General features: G+C 48.6%; 1 protein-coding gene across 2 annotated transcripts in view; it reads left to right on the top strand.

Moving 5' to 3' along the window:
- Window positions 1-13,933, top strand: part of CDC7 (cell division cycle 7) — a 114,506-nt gene that overhangs the window by 74,735 nt on the left and 25,838 nt on the right. For both annotated transcript variants that reach the window (XM_040407783.1, XM_040407782.1), the window contains exons 8-9: window positions 4,528-4,703; window positions 13,353-13,435. In XM_040407783.1, the coding sequence (XP_040263717.1) occupies window positions 4,528-4,703; window positions 13,353-13,435 (259 nt within the window). The remainder of the gene's footprint in view (window positions 1-4,527; window positions 4,704-13,352; window positions 13,436-13,933) is intronic.

The following is a 13,933-nucleotide window of genomic DNA, read 5'->3' as shown; positions in this document are numbered from 1 at the left end:
GGACGCCAGCCCCTGGGGATGGGGGGCTCACGTGGAGGATCAGATCTTTCAGGGAGAGTGGTCCCAGGGTCAGAAGCTGTTCTCGTCAAATCGAAAGGAGCTGAGAGCTGTTTTGTTGGCCTTGAGGGCAGTTCTTCCTATGATACAGAACAGACATGTGAGGGTGATGTCCGACAATCGGACAGTGGTCTCATATCTCAATCGTCAGGGAGGAACCAGGTCAGATTCCTTACAGAAGGAGACAAGATGGATTTTCGAGGAAATAGAGGAGAAAGTGCTTCATCTCTCGGCCATTCATATTCGAGGGGTCGAGAATTTTCAGGCAGACTTCCTGAGTCGCCACAGGCTACGTCAGGGGGAGTGGTCACTAAGTCCAAAGATATTCTCCCAGATAGTAGATTTATGGGGTCTGCCTTCGGTAGACATGTTTGCCACAAGGGAGAACAGAAAGGTGCCGGAGTTCTTCTCCCTCAGTCCAAAAGAGTGCCCATCTGGGGTGGACGCCTTCCTCCAGAGATGGGACTTCCCGCTAGGTTATGCCTTTCCCCCGCTACAAATGATTCCGTTAGTGATAAGGAAGATCAGATACGAAAGGGCGAGAGTGATTCTGATAGCTCCCTTCTGGCCGAAAAGGGCGTGGTTTTCCCTGTTGAGGGCCATGTCGGTTTCGGATCCATGGATCCTGCCGGGAATTCCGGACCTATTGTCACAGGGTCCAGTATTCCACCCGGAGGTAGAGTCTCTGCATCTTTCGGCGTGGAATTTGAGAGGTCATTTTTAGCCAGTCAGGGATTCTCTAAGGAGGTCATTTCCACTCTGATGAAAAGTAGAAAGGAGGTGACGAATATTATTTATGCACGGGTATGGAGGAAGTTCCTATCCTTTATAGGCACAGAAAGTGTTTCCTGGCCATTAGAATTTTCAGTGGTTCAGGTGTTGGATTTTCTACAGAGGGGATTGTCCCTAGGGTTGGCAAAAAGTACATTAAAAGTGCAGGTGTCAGCTTTATCGGTCTTAGGGAGAAGGAGTTTAGCCATGGACCCTTGGATTGTTAGGTTTTTTAAGGCAGTAGATAGGATTACGCCAGTAGCAGGCCCTAGATTTCCTCCTTGGGACCTTAACTTGGTGTTAAATGCCCTAACTAAACATCCCTTTGAACCTCTAGTCTCTTGCTCAATTAAAGTGCTTTCCCTTAAACTAGTTTTGCTGGTAGCCTTAACGTCAGCCAGAAGGGTTGGGGAGATTCAGGCCCTCTCCATTAACCCCCCTTTCATGTCCATCAGAGAAGACAGGGTAGTTCTCAGACCAGATCCCGCCTTTATGCCGAAGGTTCCTTCTAGGACTAATAGGGCTCAGGAGGTAGCTCTTCCAGCTTTCTTTTCAGAACCAAAAGATGACAGAGAGAAGGAGATGCATTCCCTCGATGTCAGGAGGTGTATTTTGCAGTACCTGGAGGTGACTAAGGACTGGAGGAAGTCTTCTGCCTTATTTGTTCTGTTCGGCGGGGCTAGGAAAGGTAATACTGCCTCTAAGGCATCTATTGCCCGCTGGATCAGAGAAGCTATATCCTTGGCGTATTCAGTATCCGGTGTGTCTCCCCCTATTTCTGTGAGGGCTCACTCCACGAGGGCGGTGTCCACTTCTTGGGCTGAGAGGGCCAGCGTATCCATTGAACAGATCTGTCGGGCTGCCACCTGGTCTTCTCCGTCCACTTTCTATAAACACTATAGGCTTCAACTTGACTCTATTTCTGACCTTCTCTTTGGTACAAAAGTCTTGAGTACTGTTTCCCACCCTGAGGCTGATCTCTGAAATCTCTCTCTAAGGTGCTGTCGTGGGGGAGGGGAAAAATGATGATTACACTTACCGGTAATCGGATTTTCCTGACCCCACGACAGCACCTCTTTATTCCCTCCCTGTTGGTGTAAGTCTGTGTGTTCACGGGTGTTGCAAAAAAAAAAAAAAAGAAGAATGTTAAACTGAACTGACGTAAGGGGGAGTCCCTCTCATGCTCTGGAAACTCACTGAGGTGGGAGAGCGGCTCCACCTTTTTATGCTGCAGGTTTCCTGTCCTGGGGCGGAGCCATCTCTCTAAGGTGCTGTCGTGGGGTCAGGAAAATCCGATTACCGGTAAGTGTAATCATCATTTTTTTTTTTTTTTGGGATAGTTAGATTCCTTTATAGGGCGATATAGGAGAATATAATAGTCTTACTTACTTTCATGCGGCCGATTCTTTATAAAACGAAGTTTTATAATATGTAAATGAGGGCTCTACCAGCAAGTAGGGCGTCTACTTGCTGGTAGCCGCAGCAGCAATCCGCCCCCTCGCCGTGTTGATTGACAGGGCCAGCCGGGATCTCCTCCTCCGGCCGGCCCTGTCAGTAATTCAAAAATCGCGCGCCTCTGGTCATTCGGCGCAGGCGCTCTGAGATGAGGAGGCTCGTCTCCTCAGTGCGCCTGCGCCGATGACGTCTTCTCTTTCGGTGATGTCATCGGCGCAGGCGCACTGAGGAGACGAGCCTCCTCATCTCAGAGCGCCTGCGCCGAATGACCAGAGGCGCGTGATTTTTTTTAATTACTGACAGGGCCGGCCGGAGGAGATCACGGCTGGCCCTGTCAATCAACACGGCGTGGGGGCGGATTGCTGCTGCGGCTACCAGCAAGTAGACGCCCTTCTTGCTGGTAGAGCCCTGATTTACATATTATAAAACTTCGTTTTATAAAGAATCGGCCGCATGAAAGTAAGTAAGACTATTATATTCTCCTATATCGCCCTATAAGGAATCTAACTATCCAAAAAAAAAAAGAGTTTTGTGGGGTGACAGAAACCCTTTAAAAAGTGGGTTTTGGCAATTTTCTTAAAAATTTGAAGAATTGCTTCTAAACTTCTAAGCCTTCTAACGTCCTAAAAAAATAAAATGACATTTCCAAAATGATGCCAACATAAAGTAGACATATGGGGAATGTTAAATAATAAATATTTTATGAGGTATCACTTTCTGTTTTAAAAGCAGAGAAATTGAAATTTAGAAAATTGCGAATTTTTCTAATTTTTGGGTAAATTTGGGATTTTTTCATAAATAAAGGTGAAATATTTTGACTCAAATTTATGACTATCATGAAGTACAATGTGTCACGAGAAAACAATCTCTGAATGACTTGGATAAATAAAGGCGTTCCAAAGTTATTACCACATAAAGTGAGATATGTCAGTTTTGCAAAATTTGGCCTGGTCAGGAAGGGGGCAAAGGGCCCAAACGGCAAGTGGTTAACGTACTTATGCATCCTCCTTTTGAACCCCTGGAAGACTGCACAATAAAAATACTCTCCTTCAAGACCGCATTTTTCATAGCCATTACTTCAGCCAGGAGGCTGGGAGAGATAAAAGCACTCTCCATAAGAGAACCCTATCTCACTATCTCTGACGACAAAATCACCTTAAAACTAGATCCAGGATTTATGCCCAAGGTAGTCTCCAACTATCACAGAAATCAGGACATCATCCTCCCATCCTTTTGCGACAAACCAAAAATCCAGAGGGAAAGTGACTTCCATACTCTTAACGTCAGACGCACTGTACTGAGATACCTGGAAGCCACAAAAGACTTTAGAAAGTCTGACAGTCTTCTCATCTAGTTTGCTGGAAAGAATAGGGGCTTGAAGGTCTTTAGGTCCTCCATTGCCCGAAGGATTAAAGATACCATCTCTCTCTCCCCTACAAGCTTCAGAACCTAGATTCACCTGCAAACGTTCGGGCCCATTCTACTGGAGCAGTTTCCACAACCTTTGCAGAAAGAGCAGGAGCTTCACTAGATGACATATGCAGGGCGGCCACCTGGTCAAGCATACACACTTTTGTCAGACATTACCGCTTAGACTTATCCAGGTCTTCTGACCTTTCCTATGGATGCAAGGTCCTTCAAGCGGTTGCCCCCCCCCCCCTCCCAATGTATAATTTTATAATTCTCCTGTGTGGCCGTCATGGTGATGAAATGGAAAACCGGAATAAGACTTACCGGTAATTTTGTTTCCATGAAATCACCATGACGGCTCATATTTCCCTTCTTCTATATTTTTTTTTTTTTTTTTTTTTTTTTTGGTGTCTCCCTTTCGGGTTATGATGTAATACCTTGAATTATTTTGCTTATGATTCTGGCAACCAGTAATCTTTGAAACACTGGGGAGTGGTGGTGGGAGGGGGCAATTTAACCTCTTCTCTGTTCCTGCCCCTACAGAGGTCATGGGTCAACCTCCTGTGTATAAAATATATAGTTTTATTCATTCTATGGCTTTAAAAAAAAGAAAAAAACTTAAATAAGACGCATTTGAATTTTCAGGATGCTTCACTGGATCCTTTACGACTACTGTAATCTTTGAACTTCAGTCATCTGCATTAATGAATAATGTGTATTATGTTAAACATTCTTGGCAAATATCTTTTATCTAACTCCTTTTAATGCACTTAAACGCTGATTTGGTCTTAATCTCCATGTTATATTCACTTTTTGTAAATCCTTACATTACAGAACATAAAGCAGTCCAAGATAACAGATGCAGCATCCAGGAAGTTGGCAGCAAGAAAGCCTGTTTCTGCAAAGAACACAAGTGGCGTGGTGGCCAGGAAAGCTGCCAGTACTTGCCCAGCCAGCTTGACCTGTGACTGTTACAAAAGAGATCAAGTCTGCAGTATTTGTCTTGCAAGGTAATGTATTTGGTGTCAAAACCATATAGTACACCATCTGGGCCAGTTTTGTACAATTACTACTGACTCTAATTCTACAAGACAAAGATATACCCTCTGCTGTAGAGCTGGTGTAAAAGCTACTGTAAGTGTGTTGTATATCATGCTTAAAGGGGTATTACAATTTCTGCAAATAACTTTATTATAATAAAGTTGTCAAGGGGGTACAAATTTATAGGGAAATGTCTCAATATGAAATTTTAAAAAATAGAAGACATACTCCCCCTCACAGGTCCCCTGCCGCTTCTTTTTCAAAGCTTACTGGGTCCTTGCCAGTCTCTGCTTCTTGTTTCTATTTCAACACGGGAGATGCCTACTAAGCCAGTCATTATAAGTGGGGGGGATTATTGCTGCTGACACTGGTTGGCTGAACAGACATTTCCCACGTGTTGACATGGGCCCAGGAAACAGATCAGCAGGAACCCGGTAAGCAATGGAGACTGATCAAAATAGTTAAAGGCAATGGACACCTTTTGGGGCAATTTTTTACTATCATTGCTTTTTTTGGGCTAAAATCTTTATTATTTTTTTTATCTTCCTTTATTAAAAATTTTCAGCAGATTTTCCTTTACAGCCTCCAGTTCCACTGCATCTGCAGACTAAGGACTGGCTCATGCACACGACCGTATGTATTTTGCAGTTCACCAAAAAACGTATCCGCTAAAAAATACAGAAGACGTCCGTGTGCATTCCGTATTTTGTGGAACGGAACAGCTGACCCTTAATAGAACAGTCCTATCCTTGTCCGTTATTTGGTCAATAATAGCACATGTTCTATTTCTCGTGCATGGCATTGGGGGACACAGCACCATGGGTATATGTCCAACTACCACTAGGAGGCGACACTAGACATAAAAAAGTGTTGGCTCCTCCCCGTTGGGCTATACCCTCTCCACAGACACTAGGCAGATCAGTCTTGTTCTAGTGTCTGTAGGAGGCAGACCTGACCTGCTTTTTGTGCAGGTCATCCTGCTACTATTTTATTTTATTTTTTTCTTCAATTATTTTTTCTTTCTCTTCTCTGCAGGTTCCGGCCTGCGGCAGGGGTGGCTCTATCGTGTTCCACTTTAGTTGCCCCCTGCGGGCGCGTACTCATGTACCTGGCAGCCACCCAGTCCCCAAATCTGCTTCCGCAGTGGAATTCCGGCAGTCCCACGGTTCCCGTGTTGAGTCCGCCAAGTGGGTGGTTACTGCTGCGCCTGAAGACGTCTGAGGGTGTGTATGTTAGATTAGGGTCTTGCCTGGGCGCTTTCCCCCATCTCCTCCCTTCCCAGATACCTAATACAGCTCTCATTGCTGTGTGGGTAAATGCCTTGCCTCTGATACAGTAGGTTGTGGGTTCAGGTCCCAGCAGAAACTTTTATCTCTCAGCTGTATCCTGGCCCCAGAAGCCCCCTGGCCTTCCGTTTTTCACTCTCTCTGGGGGTCGCTTCTTCAGTTTTCTCCCCCTCCTGGCCCCCGTTCATCGCGGCCGTTCATCCCCGGCCGCTCTCCACTAATTTAGACCCCGGCTTTTCGGGCCTACTAGGCCGCAACTCCCCGCCCACTTTCTCCCTTCCCGGGCTTACTCCGTCCCCTCCCCTCCGTGGGGGGAGCCTGGGAGGGGCCCTCCTGCCTGCCAATCCAGCCCCAGGTTCCCTGCTCTCTCTCAGAGGGGCGGTTCTTCCTCCGGCTGTCAGCTCCTGCTCTCTCCGGTCGCCATCTTCTGCTCTTCTGCTTGGGGTGCGCTGCACAGCTCCTGTGGTCTGGTAGGCAGCCTCTGGCTGAATTACTCTGCAGGCTCTTTTTCCCTCCCCTCTCGATTGCTGCATTCTCCTGCAGCCCTGCCACCTGCTCTATAGCTGCTGCAGCACCTCTTGGGGAACGTGACATCCGGGGACAGATAGGACAGCCCTGCTGCTCTATGAGGGCCTCCTCTCCCAGCCTCCCTATCGGATCGCCACGTATTTCACATGCGTCCGTTGTCTACGGATGTTTCCATGTGGTCGCCTTGTCCCCCTCCCACCCTTTTGTGTGTAGGTCCCCCCTGAATGGGCTCCCTCCATGTCAAGCCATGGGATCCTTGCCTTACTCGCCCAATCCCTGGCGGAGTCGCTGGAGCGCTCCCTACAAATTGCGGTCTCCTCTCCCCCCCCCCCCCCCCCAGGGGAGTAGCCCACGGACCCTCCTCGGGTGGTCTCAACTAGCTTCCACCCCTCCTCTGCATCTTCGGGTCACCCCAGGACAGGCCTGAGGCTGGTGACAAAGCCTTCTCTGTCAGTTGCCTCTGGGGACACCTCTGCACCGATTCCCTCGCAATAGAGCATCATGCGGTCTTCCACCATGCAGAATCCCTCTGTGTGGTCAAGTCAAACGTGCATGGTGGTACCTACCCTACCCAGGTTTGGTACCCCTCTAGTGGACTTTCGGATGGCGCTCTCCTGCCTGCACAGGTAAGGCAGCCGTCACCTTGCTTAACAACTGGCACACCTACGCGGTGTCTCTGGTACGTACGCCCTCGTAGGCTGTACACGACAGACCTTCCTGGTTCCCCTATCCAGGGGCTATGTTCTGGGCAAGCTGATGATTCAGGCAGACGCCACTTGTAGGGTTGGAAACCCTTCTTGGCCTCTAAAGGTTCTCTTGTAGTGCCTGTACCAGAGAATACAGGCCGGCTTCTATACCGTGGCGATTACATCTGTCTGTTTCCAGCCGCATTGTTACTTTCATAGGTAGAGTTCCTACACCTACTCCAGATGCTGTAGCCATTACTCCTGACTGGCTGTATGGTGTTCCATGCGGCACTATTTCCCCCTACCGGGCGAGATATACAGGCCGCCTTCAATTGCTGTAGCAATTGCAACTGTCTGTTTCCAGCCACCTTGCTCCCTTCACGGGTAGAGTACCTACACCATCTCCTGATGCTGTATCCAGTATCCCTGGCGGGCTCTATTGTGTTCCGTGCGGCACTATTTCTCCCTTTCTGGCGAGATATAGAGGCCACTCTCAATTGCTGTAGCAATTGCCTCTGTTTGGTTCTAGTGGGCACCAGGCTGCCACCTTGTTCCCTTCATGGTAGAGTACCTTCACTATCTCCAGAGGCTGTTGCCGTTGCTCCTATCTGGCCTTATGGTGTACCTTGCGGCACTATTTCTCTCTTACCGGACGAGATATTGAGGCCACCTTTTATTGCCATGGCCACTGCACCTACCTCATCATAGTGTGCACCAAACAGCCATCTTACTCCCTTCTTAGGTAGAGTTCCTGCACAGTCTCTGATGCTGCAGCCGTTACACCTGTCTGGCTCTATGGTGTACTATGCGGCCCTGTTTCCCTCTTTTCTGGTGGAATAGAGGGCCTCCTTCAGTTGCCATTGCACTTAATTGTGGTGTGCACCTGTCGTTCCTTGTGGTGCCGTGCGGCCCTATTTTCCCCTTCCCGAGCGGAATATAGGTACCTTTGCTACGGGGCAGCCGTTGCACTAGGGGTGGGCGATATAGACGATATAGGCGATATGCGATATAAATCTGTGCCACGATATGGATTTTGAGCATATCGCCGGACCGCGATATGATCCTGAGCCGGCACAGTGGAGAAGGAGAGAGTCCCTCCCTCCCCACTGTGCGCGGCTGCCGCTGACCACCGATGACAAAAGAGGAGGAGGGGAGGGACTGACAGTAAATCATTGAGTTTTCACGATCTCAGTGAGCGCGTGAAAACTCAAATCCGATGGTATATTCTAACCCCCAGGCGTTCCCATGGTGACAGGGACGCTTGCCTGGGGGTTAGAACATACAGGGCCACGCCGCTGACAGTAGAACATTTAAAAACGAATCAGTAACTTTAACAATTGGTGATCTCTTTACTGTATACCTTACTAGGTCTTAGCTCCGGTAACTAGTGATGTCCGGTTCATGAACGAATCGTTCATTTGAATCGATTCAGTTCAGTGAACCGGAGGAGTCGATTCACTTGAATGATCCGATCTGTTTGAATCGGCTCTCAGTCCCAGCACACAGACACTGCAGACAGAGACGCTCAGCTCACCTCACCTCACGCTGGCAGCAGGAGCCTGAGGGCGGGACTCGGGAGGAGCGTAATATGATCTTGGAGTGGAAGCTGCTTCTGCCAGCCCCACCCCTCCCCGCCCACCAACCAATCACCGACCAGAGCTGAGGGGGCGAGGCCAGCACAGCACAGTAGCAGCTCTGACTCAGTCCTCTGAGTAGTGCAGGGTCAGGGAGTCTAAAGGAATCGAATGAGTCACAAGAATCTAAAGATCCGACTCAGTTAGTGACTCATTCGATTCATTGAGTTAGAAGAGCCGGGAGTCAGACTGTAGAACAGTTTACACTGAGGCTGTCGGCTCTTGTTGCAGCAGTGATAAGGAGCAGAGAGATAAGAGAAGAGACAGATGACACAGAGTTTAGATTACAGGATGAATTAAATTAACCCTTTAGAATCAAATTGGCTTCCCAGGAGATATATATGTTAAAGGCATATATAGGCAGTACTACTGAATGAGATGCCTTTAACATATATATCTCCTGAGAAGCCAATTTGATTTGTGGGATCTGTGGATGGCACCGTTTAGGGGAGGGGGGGGGGGTATCTGTGGATGGCACTGTTTAGGGGAGGGGGGGATCTGTGGATAGCACCGTTTAGGGGAGGGGGGCATCTGTGGATGGCACCGTTTAGGGGAGGGGGGGTGTCTGTGGATGGCACCGTTTAGGGGAGGGGGGGGGGGATCTGTGGATGGCACCCCGTTTAGGGGAGGGGGGGGGATCTGTGGATGGCACCGTTTAGGGGAGGGGGGGATCTGTGGATGGCACCGTTTAGGGGAGGGGGGGATCTGTGGATGGCACTGTTTAGGGGAGGGGGGATCTGTGGATGGCACCGTTTAGGGGAGGGGGGGATCTGTGGATGGCACCGTTTAGGGGAGGGGGGGGGGGGTCTGTGGATGGCACCGTTTAGGGGAGGGGGGGGGATCTGTGGATGGCACCGTTTAGGGGAGGGGGGGGGGGATCTGTGGATGGCACCGTTTAGGGGAGGGGGGGATCTGTGGATGGCACAGTTTAGGGGAGGGGGGGGATCTGTGGATGGCACCGTTTAGGGGAGGGAGGGGGATCAGCTCCCTGCTGCTGTGTGCACAAAGCACAGGGCAGCAGGGAGAGTGTAAAGTCCTATTCACCCTAATAGAGCTCTATTAGGGTGAATATGACCAGGGTTCTACGTTCTAGCCCTTAAGGAGACTAATAGTTATTAAATAAAAAGTAAAAAAAAGTTTAAACACTCCCCCCCAAATATAGAAAACAATATATCGCAATATAGATTTTAGGCCATATCGCCCACCCCTACGTTGCACTTATCTGGTCCTAGGGTGCACCATGCGGCCACATCGCTCTAATCTTAAATCTAGTACCTCTACCATCTCCAGATGCTGTACCATTGCACCTCTCTGGTCGTGTCTCTACACTACACAGCTGTATTTCTACCTTACAGGTTGAGGACCTGCTCTCTCCAAATGCGGTCGCATTCCCGGATTCTGTGGCTTTGTTTCCACCCTCCTTAGAGTGCAACATGCAGCCACTTTACCTCGGTTTTAGTATTTTTAGTACCCACGTGCTGGGCCCTACGGTGCAATCTGTGGCCCATACAGTTGCTGTATTACTGGGTGCTTCCTTCCCCGGGCTCTAATCTGTGCTGCGGATGTTGGTTACTTCCCTTTTTGGTTCTTCCATACATCTGCCACTCCGTTACTGTCGTGCTCCTTGTACTTCTCAAGGCACTGTCCACAACGGCCATCCTGGTTCACCATGTACTTGGTAACCATATCTGGCAGTGGTGGGCCATCCCAACCCCCTCCTCCACCTTGTCGGTCTATTACCCAGTATAGGGCTGATCTTTTCTGATCTGATGGGTGGTCCACATACAACCACGCTCCCTACACCATGGCCAGGTGGTTGTTGGTATTTGTGCTAGGGTTGCTCTTGCCATCCCTATCAAATATTACTGTCTGCTGCACTCTGCATTCGCCATGTTATAAAGGAGTACCCGCATTGTTTTCTATTACAGGGCGGACTATTCCTGGTGGAGTACAGTGATCTCCACTGGATCTTCTCCGTGTTGGGGTACGTAGCTTGGTGTGCACCGGCCGCTGCAGCAGTTTTTGGCCATCACTGGATGTCCTCCGCCACACGGAATCCTTCTGGGGTCAACGACATTATCCTCGCTGGCCGTCCTCCCTGATGAGTTAGGGACTGAGCCACTGAGCGCCACACACCTGCCTGGTAGGTGAATTTTATGCTGATTTTGCTCTGGCATCGGACAGGGTTCCGTAGTTCCTTCTGTGTCCGGGTGTTCCCTTATATTCTCTGCTTAGTTGTACTATCTAACAGAGGGCAGTCCCCTGGGACCTTGCTATTGTCTGCGCCCGTCTGGTACTCTCTCCCCCTGGGAGTCTTCTGTATGTCGGTCGCAGCTGGTTTCTACATTTCGTGTAGTCACTCCCGTGAGGGGCCTGGGTTGATTGTTCCCCTTGCGGGTTCCAATAGCCTTGTGGACCTCTTGGGATTCGTGTCTATCTTCCCATCCTCCCACGTCAAGTACCTGGTGTTGAGTGGTTTAGTGCTACGGTCTGCATTTCCACCTTATGGTCTCCTTCGGGAGGGACTTCCTCCTGTTTGTAGAACCTTCCTCCTTAGTCTGTTGGGAGTGCTCTCCTTCTCCTCCCATGTCTCTCAGTCCAGTGTGTCCCTGCTGAGTTTTCCTGGGCCTGCATCTCTGATACTTCATTTGGCCGGAGTTTCTCCGGTCTTGCGCTTCTCAGCGATATTGTTTTCAGAGGCTCGTTCCTCGTCTCCTGTTTTTGAGATGCAGGGCTTATCTTATCCTTTCTTTTTTCCTGGCCTTTACTTACAACCCCCTCCCTTTCCAAGGGTTGGCGGTTTCCCTTAGCGCCTTTTGGGGTTTTCACCTTTCAATAGGACGCTTCACTTCATCACCTGCTTCGCGGTGGGGGGAGTCCTGCTCCCTTCATATGTGAGCCTTGCTATGGCTTCCCTCACTCCAGTGTGCCCCTGCTGAGATTTCCTGGGCCTGCATCTGGTCCCCTTTTTTCCCTGATACTTCATTTGGCCAGAGTTTCTCCGGTCTTGCTCTTCTCAGCGGTATTTTGTTTTCAGAGGCTCGTTCCTCGTCCCCTAGTTTGGGGATGCAGGTCTTATCTTTTCTCTTTTTCTGGTTTTTACTTACGACCCCCTCCCTTTCCAAGGGTTGGCGGTTTCCCTTAGCGGCTTTGGGATTTTTTTCCTTTCAATAGGGCGCTTAACTTCTTCACCTGCTTTGCGGTGAGGGGAGACCTGCTCCCTTCACATGTGAGCCTTGCTATGGCTTCCCTCACTCGTTTGGCTTTCAGTGATTCCATGTTCCCTTGCTCCCCTGGCCCGTCAGGGGTTGGCCTCAGGGTGTTTGTGCTTTCACCTGAGACTATTAGAATGTTAGGTAGCTCCAATACGCGGTGCTGTCCTACTTTCTCTCCAGCCTTTGGCTGAGCTCGGTGTTCCCCTTTGCCTTCTTCTTGCATTTGGGTCGTTCTCCCAGGCATTTGTCCTGGGGTGCTGGCAGTCGTCACTGTGGCTTCCTTGGGGTTTCTCCCTTGTTATGTGGCTTCCTGCCTATTCCATGCTTTTCTCCTGTTAGGTCACATGGTTCTTCCGCACCTGTATGCCCAACAGGTGGCATGGCTGTTCTTTTCCCACCCTCGGGGACTGCTTTGGGACGTCCCATGGTGCTGTGTCCCCCAATGCCATGCACGAGAAAATTGGATTTTTTTCTACTCACCGTAAAATCCTTTTCTCGTAGTAGGCATTGGGGGACACAGATCCCACCCTATGCTTTTTACTTCCGCTTCTCCGGGCTCTTCTCTTGATCTTTCCCGGTACGGGAGTTGTTGGTTCCTTGCCTTTCTTCTCTCTCCTACTGCTTTTGGTACAAACTGATCTGCCTAGTGTCTGTGGAGAGGATATAGCCCAACGGAGAGGAGCCAACACTTTTTTTATGTCTAGTGTCGCCTCCTAGTGGTAGTTGGACATATACCCATGGTGCTGTGTCCCCCAATGCCTACTACGAGAAATGGATTTTACGGTGAGTACAAAAAAATCCAGTTTTTATTGCTGAACAGGCATACGGAAATGGAATGCACATGGAGTAACCTCCAGTTTTGTTTTTTTTTGTTTTTTTTTATGCGGACGCATTGAAATTAATGGTTCCGCATATGGTCCTCAAAAACGGAACTGACACGGAAAGAAAATATGTTTGTGTGCATGAGCCCTACCTAATACTTACCAGTTTGATAAAAATTAAATTTAAAGGATTTGTCCTATCTTGTTATTTCTACAGTGTGACGAGATTAAGCGCCGGCCCTAGGTGGCCAGGCTTACCGACACAGCCGAGCTTTGCTGTTTCCATAGCTTCCATTGCAGTGAATGGGAGTTACGCAAGCAGCAAAGCAGAACAATCTACACTGCTTCCATAATTTCGGGAGTTCAATTAGTGTTTGAGCTCTCAGAGAACTAGGGAAGGTGGCAGATTCTAACTTTTTTATATATTTTTTTCTCACTACATATTAAGAACAAGACAAGTTGCCCCAAGAGCTGGCACACCTGGCTTCCGTGCACCAGAAGTGTTAACAAAGTGTCCTAATCAAACTACAGGTAAGCTTTTTAATTTCCTATTTGTCTTCCAGTACTGGTCTTATTTTGAGGCAGTTCTGTACCAAATACACAAGCCTATTTCAATTTTCTGATTATCGGAGACTGCATTAATTTAACTTCAAATTGTATGAATTAGGTCTTTGTGGTTCCTTGAGTGCCGAGGAGGCTTATTTTTCAATGTAACATTGCCAATGCTATTCACCCTAATAGATAGATCTCTGTTAGGGTGAATGGGACAAGAGATAAAAATATCCCAAGTTCTACCCCCCTAAAGGGGCTAAAAGTTACTGTTAAAGTAAAACATTTTAATGAAATTCTTCTATAGAAAAATTTGAAGTTTAAATTCTCCCCCCCCCCCCCCCCCCCCAATTTTACATATAAAAAAAATAGACATAACAGATATTGTCATGAAAATTTCATGTTCATTAAAATATATAAAAGAAAAATTCTGAGCCATGTACACCGTAAGAGGAGGAGGGGGGGAATAAAAACACTCAA

Source organism: Bufo bufo, chromosome 9 (genome assembly GCF_905171765.1).
Source record: "Bufo bufo chromosome 9, aBufBuf1.1, whole genome shotgun sequence".
NCBI lineage: Eukaryota > Metazoa > Chordata > Amphibia > Anura > Bufonidae > Bufo > Bufo bufo.
Note: the sequence above shows the minus strand (reverse complement) of the source record. Positions and strands in the feature narration are given on the sequence as shown.